This window comes from Podarcis pityusensis (genome assembly GCF_964106645.2).
Source record: "Podarcis pityusensis genome assembly, chromosome: 2".
Lineage (NCBI taxonomy): Eukaryota > Metazoa > Chordata > Lepidosauria > Squamata > Lacertidae > Podarcis > Podarcis pityusensis.
In genome coordinates this window covers 2,053,324-2,079,451 of record NC_138029.1, presented here as the reverse complement: position 1 = coordinate 2,079,451, position 26,128 = coordinate 2,053,324, and the positions used below count along the sequence as shown (strand labels likewise).

At 45.6% G+C, this 26,128-nt stretch overlaps 1 protein-coding gene and 2 long non-coding RNA genes across 5 annotated transcripts in view; 1 reads left to right on the top strand and 2 right to left on the bottom strand.

The window, feature by feature from the left end:
• Window positions 1–278: 278 nt before the first annotated feature.
• On the bottom strand, window positions 279–3,658 carry LOC308471870. Its single transcript, XR_013983198.1, has 2 exons — window positions 3,524–3,658; window positions 279–1,819 (listed from the first exon to the last, which is right to left on the bottom strand). It is a non-coding gene; the product is annotated as an uncharacterized lncRNA (long non-coding RNA).
• Window positions 3,659–4,165: 507 nt separating this feature from the next.
• The window catches only part of LPAR2 (lysophosphatidic acid receptor 2), a 65,002-nt gene continuing 43,039 nt past the window's right edge, over window positions 4,166–26,128 (bottom strand). For both annotated transcript variants that reach the window (XM_080996134.1, XM_080996133.1), the window contains 2 exons: window positions 20,081–20,832; window positions 4,166–6,214 (listed from right to left, as the gene is read on the bottom strand). In XM_080996134.1, the coding sequence (XP_080852260.1) occupies window positions 5,913–6,214; window positions 20,081–20,813 (1,035 nt within the window). In that variant the 5' untranslated portion in view covers window positions 20,814–20,832 and the 3' untranslated portion in view covers window positions 4,166–5,912. The remainder of the gene's footprint in view (window positions 6,215–20,080; window positions 20,833–26,128) is intronic.
• LOC308471869 lies at window positions 20,478–24,452 on the top strand. Of its 2 annotated transcripts, none has more exons than XR_013983196.1 (2): window positions 20,478–20,615; window positions 24,147–24,452. It is a non-coding gene; the product is annotated as an uncharacterized lncRNA (long non-coding RNA). The 2 variants fall into 2 exon arrangements; XR_013983197.1 differs by lacking the exon at window positions 20,478–20,615 and adding an exon at window positions 23,284–23,439.

Sequence of the window (26,128 nt, the reverse complement as noted above, 5' to 3'; positions counted from 1 at the left end):
AGAGTTTCTGATAGCTCCAGCCCTGCTTAAAGCAGCCATTAAAAGGAGCCCCAAACATTTGAGGGATTGAGGACTGGAAGCTGACTGGAGAGGCCACTTCACAATCAACTGGGAAGTTGTCCTGCACACGTCTAAACAGAAATGGAAGTGAACTGAACAAGACCAGCGATCCCATCCATCTCAGTGGGGTTTGCCCTGGGAGGAAATGCCAGTGGGTCATTTGCCCACGGGGCTGATCTGCCTGCTCCTAATGGTACCTAGACTCTACTCCAGCTCAGTTTTGGCTTATCATTATTATATTTATTTAGTTATAGCCCACCTTTTCATCGGACAGGGGCTCAAGACAGCTTACAGATAGAAACAGCCAAAAACATAAGGGGGGGGGGTAGTAATTAAAAAACAATTAAACACTAATAGAATCAAACCACCATAGCCTGGTAGCAGTATTGCACAGCTCCTGTTCATTCCAGTGGGGCTTGTCTAGGAAAGCCTCCTGCTCTGTTGCACCCAGTGTATGAATGATGGGACCTAAAATCAGGGGAGGGGCTGCAGCTCAGTGGTAAAACCTCTGCTTTGCAGGTGGTCAGTCCCACGTCCCATCCCTGCCACCTCCAGTTAAAAGGCTAAAGCAGCAGATGAGGTACCCCTCATCTCTCATGCCTGAAACACAGACAAGCAGCTGCCAGTCAGCATAGTTGAGCTTAGATGGAGAGTCTGAGCAGGACAAAGGCAGTTCCCTCTGTTTGTGCTTTAAGTGAAATGGGGGCAATAGCTTTGGGAACTGATAGGAACCAACCATCTCCCAAGGAGTATTCGCAAGCAGAAGACACAGAGACTGAGAGGGACAGAGCTTGACTAAGCTAGGACAGTGTCAGGTGGTGGAACATTAATGTGCAAGGCAGCAGAGTGCTGTGCTGTCATGCACCTCCTTTGCCCTGTGCCATGTTGGATGTTGAGGAGCCCCTAGTGTTCTGCAGGCTCTCAGTGCAGTTCACCCTCATCTGCTGCCACAAGGCTGCCCTTCCTTCAGCGGCATCTTCTCCCCTCTGGCAAGTGCTGCTTCTTTCCCCATCCCTTTGCTAGCAATGCCTACCAGGGATGAGGGAAGCTCATGTGGTGTCGGACGGCAGCTGCCATCACCCCTGACCAAGCTGGCTGGGGAAGGAGGGCCACAGGCTCCCTATCCTTACAGGTGCAAGTGGTGGGGACAGAATCAGCTGCATTCCACCTGCACTACTTTTCTGTCAAAGTGGGCCCTCCCTTTGTCTTGCCACTGCAGCCCAGCTCTCCCCCCCCCCCGGCATTTGCCCTTTGTACTGGGTTTCACTTCCACTGCTCCTTCGCCATGCTGGTGCCCTCCAGATGTTGTTGGGACTACGAGGCACACCTGGAGAGTACCAGGTTGAAAGGCTGCATTCTGTCCTTGTCTCCTGATGGAGAATTGTCAGCCCTCCCTTTCCCCTTTCATAATTTTGCCTCATTCACAAAAATATTTTGGGCAGGCTCTCTCACCAGTAGCCTATGACAGAGCCAAGTGCTCAACCTACTTCCAGGGCCAACTGAAATGTAGTTTGTCATACAGTTTGCCTTGGAGTAACTGATTTCTCTTTAACAAATAGCCAGCACTGTGTGTGTGTGTGTGTGTGTGTGCTCCCAAGCTAAACCATAGTGAGGGGGAACGGGGTATTTACAGAGGCTCATCCACCCAGCCCAGTTTGCAGCATGCTCTCCCCAAGGAAGCTCACCTGGCATTACTTAACTAACGTTACTCCAGTACCAGGCAAAGACTTTCCACTTCTCCCACACCTTTTGAATAAGCCTTTTCTTTCAAACATTGCAAATTGTGGACAAAATGGATTGTTTCAAGAGGTGGCAGAAAGATATTTCCAGATTTGTCTGGCAGGGCAAGAAGCCCAGAATAAAATTTAAAATACTAACAGATGTAAAGGAAAGAGGTGGATTTGCCCTGCCAGACCTTTATTATGAATCAGCAGCTTTTTGCTGGTTGAAAGAATGGCTGCTTCTTGAAAACACTGACATTTTGGACCTAGAAGGTTTTAACAATGTATTTGGATGGCATGCATATCTGTGGTATGATAAGGTCAAAGCACATAAAGCATTTAAAAATCATATTGTCAGGAAAGCACTGTTTAATGTTTGGATAAGATACAAGGATTTATTGGAAAACAAAACTCCAAGGTGGCTGTCACCAATGGAAGCGAAAGCCTTGAAAAAGCTCAATATGGAGGTCAAATGGCCGAAATATTGGGAAATTTTGGAACAAGATGGAGATAGACTGAAATTGCAGGGATTTGAAAAATTAAAAAACAAAGTGCGAGACTGGCTTCATTATTTTCAGATAATGGAGGCATTCAATTCGGACAAGAAAATTGGTTTCCAGGTGGAAAAATCAAAATTAGAAACTGAACTGTTAGAACCCAAAACTAAGAATTTGTCAAGAATGTATAACTTGCTGCTGAAATGGAATACTCAGGATGAAACGGTGAAATCTGCTATGATTAAATGGGCACAAGACGTTGGACACAACATTATGTTCGCTGACTGGGAACAGTTATGGACCACAGGTATGAAATTTACGGCATGTAATGCCCTAAGAGAGAATATTATGAAAATGATATACAGGTGGTACATAACTCCAGTCAAGCTTGCAAAAATCTACCATTTGCCTGATAATAAATGTTGGAAATGTAAAGAAACTGAAGGTACATTTTTTCACCTTTGGTGGACGTGCCCAAAGATTAAGGCTTTCTGGGAGATGATATATAATGAATTAAAAAAGGTATTTAAATATACCTTCTTGAAGAAACCAGAGGCCTTTCTCCTGGGCATAGTCGGCCAATTGGTGTTAAAAAAGGATAGAACTTTCTTTATGTACGCCACAACAGCAGCAAGAATACTCATCGCAAAGTATTGGAAGACACAAGAGCTACCCACACTGGAGGAATGGCAGATGAAATTGATGGACTATATGGAATTGGCGGAAATGACTGGCAGAATCCGTGATCAGGGAGAAGAGTCGGTGGAAGAAGATTGGAAGAAATTCAAAGACTATCTACAGAAATATTGCAAAATTAAAGAATGTTAGAGTGAAGTTGGATTGAAATTAAGTGGCTTCTAGCTGTACAGGCTTTAAAGTTAAAGATAGATTAAGATTAAGGATTAGGACTAAAAAAGTTAAAGGAAATGGAAAATTGGTTTTTAACAGATTAAAATTCAATGTTATATTATATTAAGATTAAGGATGGGATTAAAAAGGAGGAAAAGGAATTGCTGGACAAACAAATTAAATCGGAATACAAAAGAGGGAGGTATGAGGAGGTCCGGGAAATAAGTAAATGTAAAAGTGGTCATGAAAAGACGGAATTGTTTTTAACTGTTTTTTCTTTTTTCTTTTTGAATTTTGTATGGTTTTTTTTCTTTTTCTTTTTTAAATTTCTCTTTTATTAAGATGTTTTTTCATGTGAAATTCCAATAAATATCATTAAAAAAAAAATGAATAAGCCTTTCAAAATAATAATAATAATAATAATAATAATAATAATAATTGTATTTAGTGTCTTTTATTATCATGCTTCCTGTAAACTGATGCTTGGCTCATGTGTTCATTTTCTGAGTTGCGCCGTTATATTGGATTGTTTTAAGAGGCTGCAGCAGCATTGGCAACCAAAGTATGCAATAAAACACTTTTTATAAATCCTTTCCTGCTGCAGCTTTGGTAAGAATCACTGCCTCCTTCCACGGTGAAAAGTGGTGAGAATGAATGGTGGAGCCCATGACATTCTCTGCCTACCCTGAACAGCTTCTTCCAGTCACAACCACAGCAGGGACAAAACTTCCAGAGTGCACCTGTGCATGCACAACATAAGACACTTGCTGACTTACACAATGGTCTAGGCTCACCATCCCTTTGGAGTGAGGCCTGATCCTGTGCCTTTAACAGCAGCTTCTTCTGCAGACATTGACAGGGAACAGTCTTACCTCTATGCCATGAAAAGTGCCACCAGCTGATAGGTGCAGGTCAGGTGGCTACCAAAGGCAGGAGGAGAGGCCAGTTTCCCCCCTTCCCCTGCTTAGGAGGCAACATGAGCAGAAGGGAGAAGGACACCTTCGCATCAGTCCAAGCTAACCATATTATTCCAATCACTTTTGTCAGTCAACCAACACATTATTTTATTCTTGGCATATATGATATATTAAAAAACCCTTCACAGTTTTCCAGAGAAGGTGTTTGGGGGGGGGGAGGGTGCATTGCAAATTGTGAAATTTACACAGTGGAAAAGAAGCATGGGTTCTTCCAACTCATATTTTTGCATGTTGATGGGCCAACTCAGAAGAGTGAGTGCTTATAGGGCTGCTGGCTTTGGGACACCTGGGTTCAACTGTGCACATCTGGAAGAAAAGCTGAAGCACAGTTAGCATCGTAATCTCCCTGAGGGGGTGGGCTGAGTTCAGCCACCAAACTTCTGCCTGCTATGCAATTATTCAAGGCACAGGAGCAAACCTGCTGACTGACTCTTCACCCAGTGACTCTAAAGCAACTCAAGGCCAAGCCTGTGGGGGGAAACAATGACATTTTACAGACAAGACCTCATGATGGAACCAGCCCTCTAACTGGGCATCATGTCTCTGTTTCAACAATGCAGGGGGTCCATTTCCTACAGCAAATGAGTTGTGGGAGCAAACAAAGCCTGGGCAGAAGAATATGATACTTAGCAAGCTAAACTATTCAGTCATCAGCTGGTGGGTGGCCAACACAGGACCTTCCAGTTGTGAGACTACAAATCCCATCATCCCCAGTTAGCATGGGCAATGGGCAGGGATGATGGGAGCTGTAGTCCCACAACACCTGGAGGGCACCACACTATCTGAGCATCAGCTAAGCTGCCAAACTCCACCTCCAAGCATCAACCTTCAAAAAAAGAGAAAAGAATAATTGCTCTTGGCATGCTTAATTCTTGCCTATTGCTGCTGCGGTGTCTGTTCCTAGATAGAATGGGACCATTAATTCAACCTAATTGTTACTGTGGATGTTGCCAGAAGGACAGCTGGCAACTGGGCCATCTTGACCTGGAATCTCCAAGAGCATAAAACACAGAGGGGGGTAGAGGTTGTAACAGATTATTGGGGAGTTTGTGCAGTAGCAGAAGGCATGTGGGCTTTTGGGTCTCAGCCCTAGAATGACTGTGCCAAGAAGGCAGTAATACTGAACAGGCTGGGGACAGAAAGTTCTTCACCCTATACAGAAACATTCTAGACGAGCACCTTGACATAGCAGGCGATGGCACCCCTCAGGACAGCTTGTTTAAAACAGCACTGTGCAAGAACAGAAAGGCAGGTATCCCGGTGGTTTCATTCCACCATTTTTCAAAGACTGTCCAAACATTTGTGTGCTTAAGAGAACTAGAAAAACAAGAGTCTGTCTTAAGAGCCCGCCCCCCGCCCACCCCGGTGTTAACAGACAGAGGGAGACTTGCTTGTTAGCTTGGGAAAGAAGCAGCTGTGGTGCAAACCAGTTTTGAACAGGTTCTTAACACAACAGCATTTTTAAGGTGCCTTTCAAGGTGTCATGCAAAGCAAGTGTGCTGATTCATTCCTTGGCTCTGTGAACAGTCACTGCATCCCAGATATGTGGTCTCTACAGTTACAATACAGCACCATCTGTCGGGGGGGGGGGCGCACATCGTCACAGTTGGGTGCTATAAACCAAGATGGCTGTCCTCATCCACACATACAACAATGTCTTCTACAGACCCTGGCTGATAACCTTGGTCACAGCGCTTTCCCAGTCGCACCGCAGCCATGGTCTCTAGCCTCAAGACAGGCTGGTCTCCCATTGATTACCAAAAAGTTGGCTTCAGACAACCAGCATGAAGGAGCCTGAAAATGGCAGATTAGAGTGTGGAGTCCATCACTGGATGTCCATTCTGAGGCAATATCCTGTGCTCTGTGGTGCTGGACTTGACTGACGCAGGCGAGTACTTTGGCATCCTGTGACAGGCAAAGCAGAGAATCTTCCGGAAAGTGCTGCGCATCTCATTGTCCCGGTAGGAGTAGACGACGGCATTAATGAGTGAATTTATTTCAGCCAGAAGCAGGACATATTTCTCCACCGATAACACGTCACAGCTTTCACAGCCGAGGCCGTCCAACAGGAGCACCACCTGTCCAGGGGTCCAGCAGATAACAAAGGCACCTAAGAACAGGAGAGAGGAATCTCTTTAGAATTTGGAAGAGATCAGAGGCCTCCTGGTTCCAAGGGGCAGGACACTTCTTTAGATATGCTCAGCACTTTTTAAAAAAATGTGGAAAATGCTTGCGTGGTGGATGAGCACACACTTCTGCTCCCACACTGCTCTGAAAGCAGCAGGAGGAGCCGCCCTCAATGGTATTCCCCGGTTAAGAACAAGATTCTTGCATCAGTCATTCCATCAGAGTTCAGCACAGAGAAAGGGCACAGGACGACCCCATCAGCTCTGCTGCCAGGACCTCTGGCCATTCCTCTCTCAACTGATGCCCAGCCATTGCTGTTTAATAATAATAATAATAATAATAATAATAATAATAATAATACCACCTGCCCTTCACCAGCAGGTCCCAGGGCAGGTTACAATTTAAAATTCAGAATTAAAAAGATCTAGAGCATACTAGGCTACATGAACAATTTTCATCCCAGCTGGTTCTAATAAGAACTGTAACTTTTAAAAGAACTGCTACTTTAACTTGCATTTCTGCTTCTCTCCCCATCCCTTTTTCCTTATGTGTCATGACTTTTGAGGGGGCTGCCTGACTACTGATCTTTGTGAGTTGTTCTGGGAGCCTTTTCAGCTGACGAGTGGAGTAAATATGCTTCAAAATGACAAAATCTGCAGAAATTCCCTCATCTACGTCATTATGAAAAGCTGCAGGAGCCTTGTCTTCTTCTCATAACCTGGTGATCCTAGACAGCTGCTGGGTAAACTTTAAGAGGAAAAGACTAGAATTCTCCATCTCTTCTCATGGCTATCAGACTTTCATGGTCTTTATCAAGAGATGCTTTTGCACTACTTTTTTATACAGTATATATATTTAGTGTTGAATCTATCTCAAAAATAGGGTCTGCAAAGTTGCACCCCTTATCCTCAGGTTGCCAACTGACCAGGGGAAAACATGTTCAAACCTGGATCTTGCGCCTCCACAAAAGTAGCCAGGAAACTTTTTGACCACATGAAAATAAGCATCACTATTCCTCAAAACCACAAACAATCTGCCCTGCTCCTCTAAACACAAATAAGTGTGCATGAAAAATATCCATGCAAGCCTCCCTGGTGATTCTTTTTCTACTCAAATCAAGGTTTATTACAGGACCCCACCCTGTTCTCAGCTGGAGCTCATTACAGCTGGAGCTCCCCTGTTGCTTCAGCCCACCCCCACCCCGACCACTCAGCTTCCCCAGCAGAACTCATCCAAGGGTCCTTCATTTCCAAAGCCACTGCTGCACAGCTAGAGAGTAGCCTCTGGCCGACTGTTTAGGACAGCACAGCACACAGGAGCCTAAGAGCTTAGCAAAATCCAACCTTGGGCTTTTCTGAAATTCTGGTCATGCCAGAGGCAGGCGGATACATCTGTTGCAGAAAGCAGGTAGCCAGCCGCATGCCAAAGTCAAGGGCGTGAGAGCCCCATCCATCAACACCTGCATATCGGATTAAATCAAGCTGTCCTATAGCTTGGGTACCAAACTGATTCTCCTTTGGAAGAAAGGAGGGAGGGAGGGAGGGAGGGAGCCCAAAAAGGGTCAGCCCACACACCCCAAGGAGCATACGGAGTGCACCATAACAAGCACATTCCTGCTCAAGAACATGTTATCTGCACTGAACCTCTCACACACAAATGCTTCCTCAGGACCCTTGGGATCTAAACCACTAATTTTCTAGGCACCAAGTACATAACTGTGCTGTCAACTGGCTAAAGGACTCTTAAGACAATTTCTCAGATGAGTTTCAACTGGTGACAGCCTCAAGCTATAAACATGGGAAGTATCTACAAATTGGGGGAAGCCGCCAGGTTTCCAGAAGTACCAATACCAAACAAAAATTAAGGGGAGAAACTACCCCATGAGGACTGAGCATGGGTTTACAGCAGAGCTCAGCGAGGGCCAGCGCATGCCCAGACCGATGGCTGGAGGAAAGAAGCAACCAGGGGGAAAGGGGAAAGGGGGCTTCAGGATGGAATGGCGTACGTATCCTGACAAGGACGTGGCTAGCTGGAACCCTAAGGGCAGCACTCTGCACTGAAACATACTCTTGCAGGATCCACTTGTGCTGGAAGGCAAACAGCAAGGGAGGCCTGTGACCCTCACGTCATCCTTGTGGTCTGTTCAGGGAGCTCAGGATCAGGTTCGCCAGCTGAATCTGATTTCTCCAGCCCCATTTCAGCTTTTGGAAAATGCTAATTTCAACAAGTCACCCACACCAAGTAATGCTTCCAAAACAAATAAAAACACACAATTTTTGTAACTGTATGGGAACGGTAAAACTATAGTGATCAGAATACTGACCCCTTTAATATTTTTAACTGATTATGAGGTGTATTTAACTAGAAGTCTGCTTAAAGCAGTGCACAAACTACTGTCACCCAGCAAAAGGTTTTATCTGAAAACTTTCCACCCGTCCTCTCCAGAAGAAAGGTCAAGATCATTCTTCCTTTGTGAAGTTCCTAGCTGCATGGGGTGTCTTAAAAGCTCATACAAACCCAGGCAGATAGGATTACACCATACATAACACCCCCCCCCAAAAAAAAAACCTCTAGAGAAGGGATTCTTGTCACTGGTAGTACATCACAGAGAGTTTTTATTGGTTTGAGAGAATGAATAAAGAATGAATAAAGGTGCCTTTATTCATGCACTTTTAGCAGCACCTACATGTGACCCTGTAAGCAGGTACCATGACTATTTCTATACAGTAGAAAGTGCAACCTGCCAGTTACTATCCATCAAGAGGTTAAAAGAGGTTAATCTTCAAAATGGTTTACTGAAGCAAGACAATGAAGCAGCTGGCTTTAAAAAACCATAGATAAAATTAACAACAGTTGACGGTTTGGACATAATGGAACTGAAAATGGAAGCGGAGACTTCTGGCCTCTTCTTTGCAGCCTCTACTGCAGAAAGGATGTGAGTAGAGCAGCCATTCCCAACCCAGTGTGCCAGCCGCTTTGCGCTACAACTTCCATCAGCAGGACACTGGGCTGGGAGAGACTGGTGTAGAGTCTCATCTATCTCAAAGACAGAAAACAGCTATTCCATGACCATATCATGGAGCCAAACTGAATTTCTCCATCCATCCATTGCAGCAATGTTTTGTTCTGGAAAGAGTCTGGCCCACTGTGTACAGTTCACAAAGAGGGCACAGAGGAAGAAAAGTAAAAATGGAAGGTGCCATTCAGAATATGCAACTAGGTAAATCTCCAGGACCGGATGGACTGACTTCTAGATACTACAGATCCTTGAAAGAATGGCTAGTACAACCTTTAAAGGAAGTCTGTAACGAAATAATGGGTGGGAAAAGGGCATCGGAGTCGTGGAAAGAAGCGTATATTACACTTGTACCGAAAATAGAGACTGAAAAGACCCAGCTTAAGAACTACCGCCCCATATCATTGCTCAATGTGGATTATAAAATCTTTGCAGACATTTTGGCTAAAAGACTAAAAAGAGTCCTAATGGAAGAGATACATAAAGATCAAGCAGGCTTTCTCCCGGGTAGACATTTGTCTGACAATGTGAGAAACATAATCAATATTCTAGAAAAACTACAAGTGAATATAAATACCAAGGCAGTTTTGATATTTGTGGATGTGGAGAAAGCCTTTGACAATATTTCATGGAGTTTCATGAAGAAGAACCTACAGGGGATGGGGGTAGGCCAAGGCTTTGAAAACGGTATAAGTGCAATTTATTCAGAACAAAAGGCTAAATTAATTGTAAATAACGTGGTGACGGAGGAATTTAAGATAGAAAAAGGGACACGACAAGGTTGCCCAATCTCCCCATTGCTTTTTATATCGGTCCTGGAGGTCCTGCTGAATATGATTAGAAGGGACCAATTGGTTAAAGGTATACAAGTCGGAGCTAAACAGTACAAATTGAGAGCATTTGCAGATGACTTAGTATTGACATTACAGGAGCCAGAATCTAGTACTAAAAGGGTTTTGGAACTGATTCAAGAATTTGGTCAGATTGCAGGATTTAAATTGAATAAGTTAAAAACAAAGGTCTTAGAGAAAAACTTAACTGCGATTGAGAGAGAGAGGTTTCAGAATGAGACAGGTTTAACAGTGGTTAAGAAAGTGAAATACCTGGGGATTAACATGACAGCTAAAAATGGGAATCTATTTAAAGACAACTATGAAAAATGCTGGGCTGAAGTGAAAAAAGACTTAGAAATTTGGTCAAATTTGAAGCTTTCACTGCTAGGCCGTATTGCTGCGATAAAAATGAATGTATTGCCTAGAATGTTATTTTTCTTTCAAACATTGCAAATTTTGGACAAAATGGATTGCTTCAAGAAGTGGCAGAGAGATATCTCTAGATTTGTCTGGCAGGGCAAGAAGCCTAGAATAAAATTTAAAATACTAACGGATGCAAAGGAAAGAGGTGGATTTGCCCTGCCAGACCTTAAACTTTATTATGAAACAGCAGCTTTTTGCTGGCTGAAAGAATGGCTGCTTCTTGAAAACACAGACATTTTGGACTTAGAAGGTTTTAGTAATGTATTTGGATGGCATGCATATTTGTGGTATGATAAGGTCAAAGCACATAAAGCATTTAAAAATCATATTGTCAGGAAAGCATTGTTTAATGTCTGGATAAGATATAAAGACCTAATGGAAAATAAAACCCCAAGGTGGCTGTCACCAATGGAAGCGAAAGCTCAGAAAAAGCTCAATATGGAGGCCAAATGGCCGAAATATTGGGAAATTTTGGAACAAGAGGGAGATAGATTGAAACTGCAGAGTTTTGAGAAACTAAAAAACAAAGTGCGAGATTGGCTTCATTATTCTCAGATAATGGAGGCATACAATTTGGACAAGAAAATAGGCTTCCAGGTGGAAAAATCAAAATTAGAAACAGAACTGTTAGAACCCAAAACTAAGATTTTGTCAAAGATGTATAACTTGCTGTTGAAATGGAATACTCAGGATGAAACGGTGAAATCTGCTATGATTAAGTGGGCACAAGATGTTGGACATAACATAATGATGGCTGACTGGGAACAGTTATGGACCACAGGTATGAAGTTTACGGCATGTAATGCCTTAAGAGAGAATATTATGAAAATGATATACAGGTGGTACATGACACCAGTCAAGCTTGCAAAAATCTATCACTTGCCCGATAATAAATGTTGGAAATGTAAAGAGACTGAAGGTACATTCTTTCACCTTTGGTGGACTTGCCCAAGGATTAAGGCTTTCTGGGAGATGATCTATAATGAAATGAAAAAGGTATATAAATATACCTTCTTGAAGAAACCAGAGGCCTTTCTCCTGGGCATGGTCGGCCAATTGGTGCCAAAGAAGGATAGAATTTTCTTTATGTATGCCACAACAGCAGCAAGAATACTTATTGCAAAGTATTAGAAGACACAAGATTTACCCACTCTGGAAGAATGGCAGATGAAGGTGATGGACTATATGGAACTGGCGGAAATGACTGGCAGAATCCGAGACCAGGGAGAAGAGTTGGTGGAAGAAGATTGGAAGAAATTTAAAGACTATTTACAGAAATATTGCAAAATTAATGAATGTTAGAATGATGTCAGAATGAAATTAAGTGGTCTTAGCAGCAATGTTATAAAGGTGTATGTAAAAATGGATTGTTAACAGATGAGAATCCAAAGTTATAATATATTAAGTTAAAGGATTAAGACAAAAACAAAGAGGGAAAGGAATTGCTGAATTAACTAATAGAACTGGAATACAAAAAAGGGAGGTGTGAGGAAGTCAGGGAAGTAAGGAAATGAAATGTAAGTTATGGAAAGATCGATGTGTTGTTGTTTTTTAAGTGTTTTTTATCTTTTTCCTCTATTTTGTATTTTTTCTTTTTTTTTCTTTTTCTTTTCTTTTTATCTATGTAATCTTTTCTTTGAAACTTTAATAAATATCATTTAAAAAAAATGATAGATTGGAAACCCTATACAGTTTAGATAGCAGTTGGACTGTGTTTGTACACCTTTTTAAACCGCCTATAAAACTGGGATTCTTTGCACCTGCAATTTGGCAGGTACTGTGGCTTGTAGCAAGTAGTCCAAGTTTGCAATGTTCCTGCCATCTGGATGGCGAACACCAAAATCAGGGCATCAGAAGCCTGTTAGGATTGCCCACTGAAATAAACAGGGGAAACCCTAAAACAAATATACTGAAAAAGAACAGAGAAACAGCCTCCCCTGCCCTGCCTTTGCACAGCCCTTTTCAAAATCCACTTGGCTATGAACTTTGCCTGGTGGCCTAGGGCATCCCGTCGCTCAGCCTAGCCATATTACACACAGGGCTGCTGTGGTTAAATGACAGCCTCTGCTCTTGGAAAGGGAGAATGGTAAGAAGTAACAAAGTGAGCCTCTGGTGGTCCAGAGAAAATTATTCAGACAAGGGGAGTTTGGAGACAGCTTGAAGAACCAGGAGCAGGTGCTGTCACTGCAGCAGCAGCAGAGGACCCAGGTGGAAGGAGCAGAATGGCAAAAAGTGCAGAGGGCATGAGAAGGGGAGCGGAAGCAGAGAGACAAATACAGCAGGAAGTACGGATTGCACCTGCTGGTCCCTTGGCCAGCTTCCACATGTTTGAGGTGGTGTCTGCACAGGATCTAAACATGCGCACTCCAAGGTGCTCAGGGTCTGATCACATTATGTACCCTGAAAAATGGAGGACACGTGGCACATGCAGAGCCCACTTGCATGAGTACACCCCCCCAGAAAAAAAATCTATGTTAGCCTCTCTGTTCATTTGAATTTGTTTCGCTTCTGTCCACTCAGCTGGTCATAAGTTGAAATAAACACCACAGCAGGCAAAGCCCAGCACCCACACAAGTATTTGGAGGTTGTCAAAGCAACTACATCTTCTGTCCTTGCCTGCAAAAACTTAGACTTACACCATCATGTACAATGGTACATGTAACTTCAGGTTACAGACGCCGCTAACCCATAAATAGTACCTCAGGTTAAGAACTTTGCTTCAGGATGAGAACAGAAACTGAATAGTGGTGGCGCGGCAGCAGCGGGAGGCCCCGTTAGCTAAAGTGGTACCTCAAGTTAAGAACAGTTTCAGGTTAAGAATGGACCTCCAGAACGAATTAAGTTCTTAACCAGAGGTACCACTGTACTTGTGATATGAACTGGGAAATGAGGAAACCCAAAGTAATAATAATAATAATAATAATTTATTATTTGTACCCCGCCCATCTGGCTGGGTTTCCCCAGCCACTCTGGGCGGCTTCCAACAAAGATGAAAAATACACTAAAATGTCACATATTAAAAACTTCCCTGAACAGGGCTGCCTTCAAATGTCTTCTGAATGTCAGGTAGTTGTTTATCGCTTTGACATCTGATGGGAGGGCGTTCCACAGGGCGGGCGCCACTACCAAAAAGGCCCTCTGCCTGGTTCCTTGTAACTTGGCCTCTCGCAGTGAGGGAACCGCCAGAAGGCCCTTGGAGCTGGACCTCAGTGTCCAGGCAGAACGCTCCTTCAGATATACTGGACCGAGGCCGTTTAGGGCTTTAAAGGTCAGCACCAACACTTTGAATTGTGCTCGGAAACGTACTGGGAGCCAATGTAGGTCTTTCAAGACCGGTGTTATATGGTCTCGGCGGCCACTCCCAGTCACCAGTCTAGCTGCCACATTCTGGATTAGTTGTAGTTTCCGGGTCACCTTCAAAGGTAGCCCCACGTAGAGCGCATTGCAGTAGTCCAAGCGGGAGATAACCAGAGCATGCACCACTCTGACGAGACAGTCTGCAGGCAGATAGGGTCTCAGCCTGCGTACCAGATGGAGCTGGTAAACAGCTGCCCTGGATACAGATTTGACCTGTGCCTCCATGGACAGCTGTGAGTCCAAAATGACTCCCAGGCTGCACACCTGGTCTTTCAGGGGCACGGTTACCCCATTCAGGACCAGGGAATCCTCCACACCTGCCCGCCTCCTGTCCCCCAAAAACAGTACTCCTGTCTTGTCAGGATTCAACCTCAATCTGTTAGCCGCCATCCATCCTTCAACCGCCTCCAGACACTCACACAGGACCTTCACTGCCTTTACTGGTTCTGATTTAAAAGAGAGGTAGAGCTGGGTATCATCCGCATACTGATGAACACCCAGCCCAAACCTCCTGATGATCTCTCCCAGTGGCTGCATGTAAATGTTGAAAAGCATGGGGGAGAGGACAGAACCCTAAGGCACCCCACAAGTGAGAGCCCAGGGGTCTGAACACCCATCCCCCACCACCACTTTCTGAACACAGCCCAGGAGGAAGGAGCGGAACCACTGTATGACAGTGCCCCCAGCTCCCAGCCCCTCTAGACAGTCCAGAAGGATGTTATGGTCGATGGTATCAAACGCCGCTGAGAGATCCAGCAGAACTAGGAAACAGCTCTCACCTTTGTCCCTAGCCCGCCGGAGATCATCAACCAGTGCGACCAAGGCAGTTTCAGTCCCATGATGAGGCCTGAATCCCGACTGGAAGGGATCCAAATGGTCCGCTTCTTCCAGGCGTGCCTGGAGTTGTTCAGCAACCACTCGCTCAATCACCTTGCCCAAGAATGGAAGATTTGAGACTGGGCGATAATTGGCCATCGTGGCCGCATCTAAAGATGGTTTTTTAAGAAGCGGTTTAATAACCGCCTCTTTCAGCGGGTCTGGGAAGGCTCCCTCACGGAGGGAAGCATTCACCACCCCACGAAGCCCATTGCCCAGTCCTTCCCGGCTAGCTTTTATAAGCCAGGATGGGCAAGGATCCAGGAGACAGGTGGTTGGCTTCACTCGTCCAAGCAGCCTGTCCACATCCTCGGAGGTAACAGATTGGAATTGATCCCACGCAACTTGACTAGACAGGACTCTAGCACTCTCCCGCCCTGGCCCTGCTCCCACGGTGGAGTCTACTTCTTCCCGAATCTGAGCGATTTTATCTGCAAAAAACTTTGCAAAATCATTGCAGGAGATCATGTGGCCCGTACTGGGCCCAGATGTCGCAGGTGGTTCCGCTAAATTGTGAACCACCTGAAAAAGTCTCCTGCTGCTGTTTTCTGCAGATGCAATAGAGGCGGCGAAGAAAGTCTTCTTCGCCGTCGCTATCACCACTTGGTAGGCTCGACGTTGAGCTCTAACCTGTGTCCGGTCAGATTCGGAATGAGTTATCCCCCACCGGCGCTCTAGCCGTCTCAACGATTGTTTCATTGCCCTCAGATCCGTGGAAAACCACGGGGCTGTCCGGGCTCCATGCAATCGGAGAGGGCGCTTCGGAGCCAAACAGTTAATAGCCCTGGTTAACTCCACATTCCAGCGGGCCACCAGGGAATCGGCTGAAAGGCCATCAACATGGGATAAAGCATCCCCTACCACTCTCTGGAAACCATTTGGATCCATTAAGTGGCGGGGGCAGACCATCCAAATTGGTCCCACCTCCCTGCAGAGGGGATGAGTCGCAGAAAGGTCCAGTTGCACCAGGAAGTGATCTGACCATGGCACTTCTTTCGTTTCGCTTTTACTTAGTGTCAGATCACCAACATCCATAGAGGTAAACACCAGGTCCAAGGCATGTCCGTGGCTATGGGTTGGGCCAGACTTATTCAGGGACAGCCGCATGGAGGCCATGCTTTCCACGAAGTCCCGAGCGGCCCCTTGTAAGGTCGTGTCGGCATGGATGTTAAAATCCCCTAGGACAACCAAGCTAGGTGTCTCCAGGAGAACATCCGCCACAACCTGAAGCAGCTCGGGCAGGGAATCCTTGGTGCAGCGGGGAGGTCGGTACACCAAAAGGAATCCTGTACTGCCCCTATTGCCCAACTTCCAGAACATGCACTCGGAAAACTGGGTCTTCCCAATAGGACGCCTGGTGCAAACTAATGACTTCCTAAAAATCACTGCAACCCCCCTCCCCGCCCACATGACCTGGGTTGCTGTGCGTAAGAGAAACCTGGTGGACAAGCAGCAGCAAGGACAGGCCCATCTGCTTCATCCAACCAAGTCTCTGTCACACATGCCAGGTCAAGTCCTCCATCCATGATCAAGTCATGGATGGCAGTGGTCTTATGAATCATTGACCTGGCATTGCACAGCAGCACCTTCAGGTCATGTGGGTATCCCTTGCTGATTCTAGTATCCATCCGGTCAGGACCAGACCCGGAGGCAGAGATAGTCCTCAGACAATGACTAAACCTGCCTCCTCTGTAATGACATGGTCTGGTCTTAGCGTAACTCCTCCTCCTACCCGTGATCACTGAGATCGGTTGTCCCAGTGCATCCCCCCCTGTGGAACATGCCCCAGCCATTTTGTTGGCTGGGACCCACTCCCCGGCAGCCCTGACCCCTCCCCTTAAGAACAAAATAACACCTTAAAAAAAAAACACCAATAAAACAATACAAACAAAAAACAGTAAAAATTACAAAAACATAAAATCAAACAAATTTCCAGGCCCAATAAACATCCATCCCACCCCCACCCCCCCACCTACAAAAAATTCAAAAGAAAATTTTTAAAAACATTTTAAAAGCAGTCTGTACCCCTCCAGCAGTAACAGCAACTGTCCTAGTGAGGCCCGTCAGGCCCTGCCCTGGGCCAGGTGGTAAGTGACAGGAAGGAGCAAGGCCCCCAGACATTCACACAGGAGAGTCCTCCTGGGCAGCAGAGCACAGCAGTCCCTGTGAGGCTTCAGGCCCTGCCCCAGGCCAGATGGTAAGTGGCAAGAGCAGGGCCCTCAGACACTCACACAGGAGAGTCTTCCTGGGCAGCAGAGCGCAGCAGTCCCTGTGCGGCTTCAGGCCCCGCCCCGCGCCTTATTATAATTATAACCTTATTATAAGGTTGGTGTTTCAAATGCACATGACAGGGTGAGCTCCCGTTGCTCCATCCGAGCTTCTGCCAACCTAACAGTTCGAAAGCACACTAGTGCAAGTAGATAAATAGGTACCACTGCAGTGGGAAGGTAAACAGCATTTCTGTGCACTCTGGTTTCCATCACGGTGTTCTGTTGCACCAGAAGCGGTTTAGTCCTGCTGGCCACATGACCTGGAAAGATGTCTGTGGACAAATACCGGTTCCTCAGCCTGAAAGTGAGATGAGTGCCACACCTCATAGCCACCTTTGACTGGAATTAACCATCCAGGGGTCCTTTAGCTTTTTACTTTACAATAAGGCTGCAAATTACAAATTACACACATTTAACTTGTACACATTCAGCTTTATGTGTGTGGCAAAAAACAAAAAAACCCCAAAAAACCCCTAAGGGCAGAGCTTTGAGAAAAATGACTTTGGCAATCCCACCTGCCCTTGACCCAGTGGGTTTTGATTTTGGCTTTGGTTGTGATCCCCATAAAGTAACCCTTGTGTAAGTTGTGGGCTTACTATACACTGATGGCACTAAATCCGACGACTATCCCCAGTTCCAGGGGCCTGGACATCATGTAACTAACATAATACAACTTTTGCATCACTTGAATATTTGAACTTCGCATTTCTCCTCCTGGTTAACTGTTCATTTTGGCTCTGGCTGCCTAGTTTTAAAAGTCCTGATCCCCTCCCCCCCGCCGCCCCTTGGCCACCCTCATTGGCCACCCTCACTCTAAAGCAGCAATAGGAGCAAAGAACTGAATGAAGATATGGGACCACCACTCCGTCTGGCGGCACAAAAACCGCCGCTCCTGCTGCTGTCGTCAATGAGGCTCATTTGGCGAGGAGTAGGGGTGGAGCCCTCTGGACTGGCTGGCACCACCAGGAGCAAGGCTGGCTCTGCTCCCAGTGTACAGCCAGACACAGCACCACAGCTTGGCTCATCCCAAACCTGGAGCCGGGCCTGTGGACATCCTTAACTATTCAAAGGGGAAAGCTGCTAAAGCCAATATTCTCAAAGAATCAGTGTGGTTACAGAGTTTGGCTATCTGCTTCCTAAAGCTTTATCCTCTGAGGAAAAGCTATTCTGTGTGAAGAATGAAATTCATTTCCCCTCTGGTGCTGTCATACATTCCTCAGATCATCATCATCTGGCCATTCCAAGTCCTCAGGGAGATCCTGTCACACATCCACATGCGCCAACACACAGCCAAGATGCTGCATCCACACAGCAGGGGACCTGGCAGCGTTCTCCTGACTCCCTCCAAGCCCTCGGGGAGTCAAACTTTGGCAGACTTCTCTGGTACAACCCTGTCAAGGCCTGGCTCAATTCCAGCCCTGCTTCCTTTGGGCAAAGTCAAATATTGTGTGCACCACCCCACCAGAAAAAAGAAGAAGAAAAAGCTTAGCCACTTCTGGGGTGAATCATAGTAGCTGGCTCTTTCAATTCATGCTAACTTGGCTTTATGTCTTGAAAGTCACTAATGCAAAAGCCCACATCACCACAGATGCTTCCTGCTAGCTAGGGATAATGGGAGCTGTTAGTCCAACAACAGCTGGGGACCCAACTCTGATGCAACATGGCCCCTGTACACTTAATCAATGGATGGCATGGATCCCACTTTACTTCTTAGCCCAGGCATTGCAAAGCCAGCCACTGCACACTTCAGTAGCCCTGTGAACTGGTCATCTTGGAGAATCATTTGCAGAAACACAAGCCAGCAGCTGATCACTACAAGGATAAACATGGAAAGAGGAGAGCACAAACTCAACCCAAGTCCAGTGGGGGACTCCATGCACACTTTGTGGAGGGCCATCAATACTCTTTTGAAGACCAAAAGGTTAAACAGAGATGGAAATAAGTAAGACCTTGATCATCCCAAGAGTATGCATGCAGACACATGGGAAGACCTAGGGTGGCATAATGTACACCTTCTGGAAGTCAGTCTTGAAATTATCAAACCGGTTAGTTGCCTGTGGAGAGTAAGAATTACCTCCTGGCAGGTAAGAGTTACAGAAGCAAGTTCTTCCACCACCATTTAAGCCCACAGAAAACTAAAGTAAGGGTGTAGTAGACTCAACTAAAATAAGGCCGGGTAGAGGAAGAAAAAGAACAGTGTGGACTAGTACAATTTGTAGTGCAAATCCCCCAGTAACCACCGTTATAAACTATCAAGGGTTAAACTATAGATTTCAAAGGGAGACTGCAAAGAGACAAAAAGATGGATAAGGACAGATAAGAAAACAATGTTTATATTCTCAGGATTGCTGTACATTCCAAGACAGTGGTATGGGGGACAGAAGTGTATTTTGCCAGACAAAATGTCTGTTGCCTTGCAAAATAAACCCCTGGGTGTGCATGAGCCAGAGGTTCACTGAGGCTTGTTTCAGATAATCTAGGTGACAATTTGGCATGAGTGACTATCTTGACATAATCTGCTAAAGGCATAAAACCTTGCCTTGGTTTGGAGATGAGTGGGTTCAAAGGGTGGCTTCCCTGAAGGCAGCCCTGTTTAGCGAAGCTTTTAACATGTGACATTTTAATGTATTTTTAAATCTTTGTTGGAAGTCACCCAGAGTGGCTGGGGAGACCCAGCCAGATGGGGGGTGTACAAATAATATATTATTATTATTATTATTATTATTATTATTATTATTATTATAGCCAGATTCGAATGGGGATCATCTCTCATTTCTAGTTTATGGGCCACCAGAAGGCAATCCTTGGGATAGACCCACCGAAGGATCAACCTGGTGCATTATATGTTGAGATTGTGACCAACAGACCAAGCTAATCTCTGTCTAGAACAGAGATATCCTCCATTCATTTTCATTCCTTGAAGCTGGCATTTCAAACAGCCAACAACAAGGGACACCTACCAATCCATAGCCAAGGAAGGTGTCAGCAGAAGCAAGTAGTCTGCATCTGCATCTTTCCCAGAAAGAAATTCTTGACTGCAAAGAAACTGGAGGTCTGATGAGACATTTACTTACTGAGGATAATGATAACTGTCTTGATGAGATTGATCATGGTCTCCCTGTAACGCGGATGGAAGCTGGTGTGCCTGGACATGCGAGCCATCTTCCTCTTGACGTAGATGAAAATGTGAGTGTAGACGACCACCATGATGAGGAAGATGAAGAGGTTGGAGATGGCCCAAAAGGTCAAGTACCTTCGGCTGTAGAGTGGAGCCATCCTTGAGCAGTCTTTCAGGCTACACAGACAGTGCCAGCCGTACGAGGGGATGAGGCCAAGCAGCAGAGCTGTTAGCCAGATGCAGACAATGAGGATTATGACTCGCTGGTTGGACATCTTGCTATGGAGCTGCATGGTGAACACTGTCTGGTGTCGCTCCACCGCAATGGCCAGGAGGTTGACCACAGAGGCTGTCAGGCTGGTATCCAGGAGGCTCTGCCTGACAAACCAAGTCTTGAGAGAAAGCTGGGCTGTGTTGGGTCCCGTGTGGAACATCAGGAACAAATAAGCAATGCCAGCAAAGAGGTCGGCAGCAGCCAGATTCCCCAGCAGGTAATAGATCGGATAGTGGAAGCGCTTGTTGATCGCAATGGCTGTAATGACCAGCAAGTTGGTGAGAAGCACAATGATGCTGACCGTCAGGCCCAGAACAACCACCAGAACATCCTTGTTCCTCCAAACTCGGGACAGCTCCTTGCCACTGTTGTTGTAGAAGAACTCAATGGTCTCGTTGTAGTAGCACCTGGTCATCTTTTCAAATCGTCAGTCCCTGTGGTAGAGAGAGAAACAAAAAGAAAACAAGTCTTCTGTTCAGCTTGCCTTTAACCTTGGAGAGAGGGCAGGGAGGCAGGGCCAGCTGGCATAACATTTCCTGCTCATCTGAGGCACAAATTGCCCTCCAGTTTCTCATCACCAAGATAAGCACAAACTGAGTTCCCCCAATCTGGCTGTCACCACAGGGCCTGGCTCATTTAAGATAAACTTGTGTATTGTATGGCTGCCAGCAGCGTTGGCCCAAGACATTTTGCCACTTGAGGCAAAACAGAAAATGGTGCCCCCTGCCTCCTCCTCCTGAGGCAACTGGAAGTGGCCTGGGGAAGCCCTGGGGTACTGGAAGGAGGCAGAGGAGAAAAACGACCAGAGAGGCCAGGTGGCAGCACCATCAAAGGTACTGGTGGGCACCCAGCCCCAACCTCCCCCCCCCAGGTGACATGTTGGCAACCCCTGCAGTTGCTTCATTCATTGTTTACTGCATACTTTCATCTTTCTCCAATTCCCCTTCTCACATGCTTGATTTTTTTTTTAAGAAGAGAAAAAGGAAAGTACAGGCAACGACCACTTTGTGTGCATTCAAAGCACGTGTGATCATGCATGACGGCATTGCTGTGACCTCAAAGTGGCTGGAAAAGGGGGAAGAAGCAGAACAGGAGGGGGGCGGGGCAGAGTGGGCAGAGTGGACTCCTGTAAGCTCCACCCACGTGCGCAATGAACCACAACACAACCCCCACGCAAATCAACCAACTGACAGGCAAATAGTTTAGTCTATTGCCCCCCCCCAAAAAAACCTGGAGCCCACCAGATGTTTTGTGCTACAATTCTGATCAGACCCAGCATAGTGCTGGCTGAGCCTGATGGAAGTTGCCGTCCAAAACATCCAGAGGGCACCCAATTGGGGAGGGAAGGCTGAGTTTCCTGTTCCCCAGAACTCTTCTATCTGGTGTCCAGGACATGTGCCACAGCCACTGAAGCCGTCCACACACAGGACAGGATGCAGTTGTCACAGATTAGAATCACAGAATCATAGAGTTGGAAGAGACCACAAGGGCCATTGAGTCCAACCCCCTGCCAAGCAGGAAACACCATCAGAGCACTCCTGACATATGGTTGTCAAGCCTCTGCTAGATTGTCGCCGCCAATTCTGTTTCAAACACAAAAACCAGGATTAAACGCCAGCTAGTGAATGAGAGGTAAGTTTGGGAATCAAGCCTACATGCCCAGCCCCTCTTCTGTTTCCAAAAGATACCCTTCTAAAACCAAACCTATTTTAAAAAAATACAAATTCAAACCTTTATCTCAGCAAGTTCACAATTCAAGCTTTGACATTTACCATTGCATACAAACAAAAAAGGAACAATCCCATGTATAAGCGAAATTATACAACTCCCTGGTATTTCATCATCCCCTTTGAATCTGTTCCACATAGATATGTGAGGAGAGGTTAGCTAGTAATCTTACAACTGCCCCCAACTATTTATTTATTTTTCAAAAAATGCTGACAAAGGAAGCAAAAAGAATTCTCTTTGGAATAGCCAATGGAGTAAATTACCGTAGGTGCCTGTTTCATTAAAAAATGGGCAGAGGTTTTAAATAATACACCTCACTGGAAGTAAACTTATTATGGAAGGAATTTAGGACATTGTAAAAGAGTTGGCGTCTAGTTATATTAAGGCTGCCATCCACAGCATGGATTGGGCAAAGTTCCAACTGAATTTAGATGTCAGCATGCAACAGATCAAGTGCTTTGCATGTAATGTGTTTAACATCAGGTTCTGTCCCTGTACTCTTAGCAATGCATGAAGGAGGCTATTACATGAGATATTTAATAATGGAAATTAATCTCTTGTATTAATAGGATTAATTAGCTGTTTATGGACAAACTCCTCGTGGAACATTTGATCCCTAGGGCATGCATGTGCATGTCTATTACATTCCATTTAGTATTAGCTGAAGCAGTTACACAAAGGAATGCTATTTGGGGGGCTACATGGAATACTAAGTGTGCCGGGGGGGGGGGGACATAATAACTGTGTTTCGAATAAGCTGCACAACATTTGCATAACTGAAGTGTAGAAGCTGGGCGTTTGGAAGAATTGCAGATGTTTTGGCAGGGATACATAGTGAAGGCAAAGGGCAAGGAAGAGGAGACTCCAATGTCTTTGGCACGCAGAGAAAAAACTTGAAGCCTTAGCTAACACCTCTTGTGGCTTCCTAGCCGTGTTTGAAATTAGCCAGGCACATTTCAACAAACTCAGGATTATTTCAAAAGTTGTTTGAGGAACTATGAAACACACCCCACCAATAATCCAGGAATTGTTATTCAAGCATCTCGCATCCCAGCTAGCTAGATCTTCCACCAGCCCAAACCTTCTCTCCACTTACATGGAAATGGGCGCAACTGAAGCACCAGGGCTGTTGTAAGGCTGCCCTTTAACAGGCTTACCCCAAAGAATCCTGGGAATAGGGATGGATTATGAAAACCATTCTGGGGTTGCTGTTCTGTGCAGAGAATAGGGCTCTCCTAAGAATGATCTGCACTTTCCAGGAGTGTGACGGAAGCCACTATGTGGTATATAAACACTTTCGATGTCTGGTGCAGGTGTGGTTAAGACTGCTCTCCCCACTTTGATAGGTTCTGCTCAAGTAGCAGATGTAAAGCAGGAGAAGATTCAACCGGTCACTGAAAGTGCTATTTGCTCCAATCCCTCATGGACATCTAGCTGCTAAAGGCCCATCCACTCTTTGAGAGAGGGAAACGAAAAGGAGCCTCCTATGCTAGGAGCCCATCTCCAATTTGTACTTAAACATCTAATCTGTGTTAAGGGGAATAAACGGGATAAGAGTTTTCCACTTTGGGCCTAAATCCTTTCTAATCTTTTGCTAGAAGCCACCCAGAGTGGCTGGGGAAACCCAGCCAGATGGGCAGGGTAGAAATAATAAATTATTATAATATTATTATTATTATTATTATTATTATCCTTGAACTTGGGGGGGGGGGACAGTCCCACCCACCGAATGTGGCCTGCAGAAAATGAGAAGCCTGCGGAGGATGAGGAATGCCAGAGAGTCAGGCTTCAACCTTTGCTTCACCCACAGTTTTGCTGAAGAGGCAAAACTCTTGGGACAAGATAGAGGCCAAGCCTGGAATATTTGCCCAGATCTGATAAGAAGAAAGCCTTCCTCAGGAATATTTCCTCCCCAAGTTGTGGGTGTGGGAGATGCTGCCGCCAACATTTTCTGTTGCCACAGCTGTTCTGCCTCAAAAATTATCAAGCAGTAATGATCTGGGCTTGTTTATCTCTCCAGGGCCAAGCAGCAATCCAAGGGCACTTTGCTGCCTATGGGGCTTCAGCTGCAGGATTTTCTCTGGCGCTCATGGCAAGCGGCTGATTCCAGGAGAGGCGCCTGCTAAAGAGCCCCCGGGAGGCAGAGAAGGCAGAAGAGAGAATGGGTGTTTCAGGGACAAGATACTGGGTGCTGGTCAGGGTTTCACCTACATCATCCCTACACAGATGCAGGAAAGCTATTATGAAATCTATTCTGTATTTTTCATTCTCTTCTTTAATTTTAAAAGAAGCAGCAGCTAATAAAACAAATGGATAAGTTCCTCTATTTGAAAAGTGTGCTTGTTTTAATTCTATTTTTGCAGAATTTTAATACTCTAACTGTATTTTATTGAAATTCCTAATTACATAAAAAGTTATCGTGGCCAGCATGACTAAGCCGCTTCTTGCGAACCAGAGCAGTGCAAGGAAACGCCGTTTACCTTCCTGGCGGAGTGGTACCTATTTATCTACTTGCACTTTGACGTGCTTTCGAACTGCTAGGTGGGCAGGAGCAGGGACCGAGCAACGGGAGCTCACCCCATCGTGGGGATTCGAACCGCTGACCTGATCAACAAGTCCTAGGCCCTGTGGTTTAACCCACAGCGCCACCTGCGTCTTAAGTCTCAGGAAATAGTGTAAAAAGGAGACTTTTGAATGCTGCTTGAGCACAAAACCATTTCTCTGATCCTGTACATGGATTCCAAACCGTGCTGAACAGTTGGTTCCTTTTATCAGAAATACCGCATATCATTCAGACTGATCAAGAAAGCAGAAACATGAAAATGTGGGTGCAAGGCCTGCCCCCCCAACTTGTAAATCAGTTTGGACCCAACTGGCTCAAAGCCAAGGATGCTGACTAAACCTATTTATGGATTGCTGTGATTCACCCCAAGTGTTTTGAGTTCCAGCAGAGTGAGTCGTAACTCAGCTAAGCAGCCCTAACTATAAACACCCCCAAAAAAGAAAGGAAAGGAAAAAAGATCATTTTGTGTTATGAGCATTTTATCTGGGCTTGACCATTCACAGATTGGCCATGGGCATTTACGTTAAAAAGAGACAAGAGAGAGGGGCCTCTAATTCTTGGGCTTTAAAGAAATCTATTCAACGTGATTTAAAAAACAACAACAATTAAGCACATCACAAGCCTTAACAGCTAGCAATACAAAACTCCTCATTCCAGTCTGTTAGAGTCAGTACTAATTTGTGGCATTTTAAATGCATCTGCAACTGCCCTAACTGGCAATGCAACATCCATCATTCCGTCCAGGGTTAGCAGAATCGGAGAGAGCAAGCAAGGCCGCTGCTGGGGGTGTAGAATTCCAGCTGGATAAGTGTCTTAGACCCACATTTTAGTCTCTAGCTAGGCTTATGGATGAACTGGAGATTCTGTATACGGAGCGTAGCAGTTAGGTCCAGATTAACTAATGTGGAGCAGAACTGGAATCCCAGGGAATTTTTTATAGTCTAACCTGCTATTATTTTGCTGCTGAGCATTCCATAATAATCCGGGAAGGGAGCCCAGTTCCAGTTTGCCTGGTCCCAATCCATGGCCTTGTCACAGAGAAGCCTTGGCCCTCAACTGCTGGGGCTTCCAAGGTCAGGGAATCAAATCCAGAACAGTCATCTGAGGGCACCCCTTTCTTTTTTTCTGATGCCACATGTGAAGGGGACATCCTTGGTGACACCCTTGGGTGGAGGCACACACTCCCACATGCCAATTGCCCACAGACACACACTTCAGCCCTCAAGGGGTGCACAACACCAGCTCCCCCCCGCACTGCACACCTGTGGCAAGATGAGGGCCATGCTAATAATCTTCAACCACTTTTATCAAATGTACTGTAAGTGTTGGAAGAACTTCTCTCTCTCTCTCTCTCTCTCTCTCTCTCTCTCTCTCCATACACACACACACACACACACACACACACACAGCTACCTTCACAGCAACCCTGTAAAATAGGT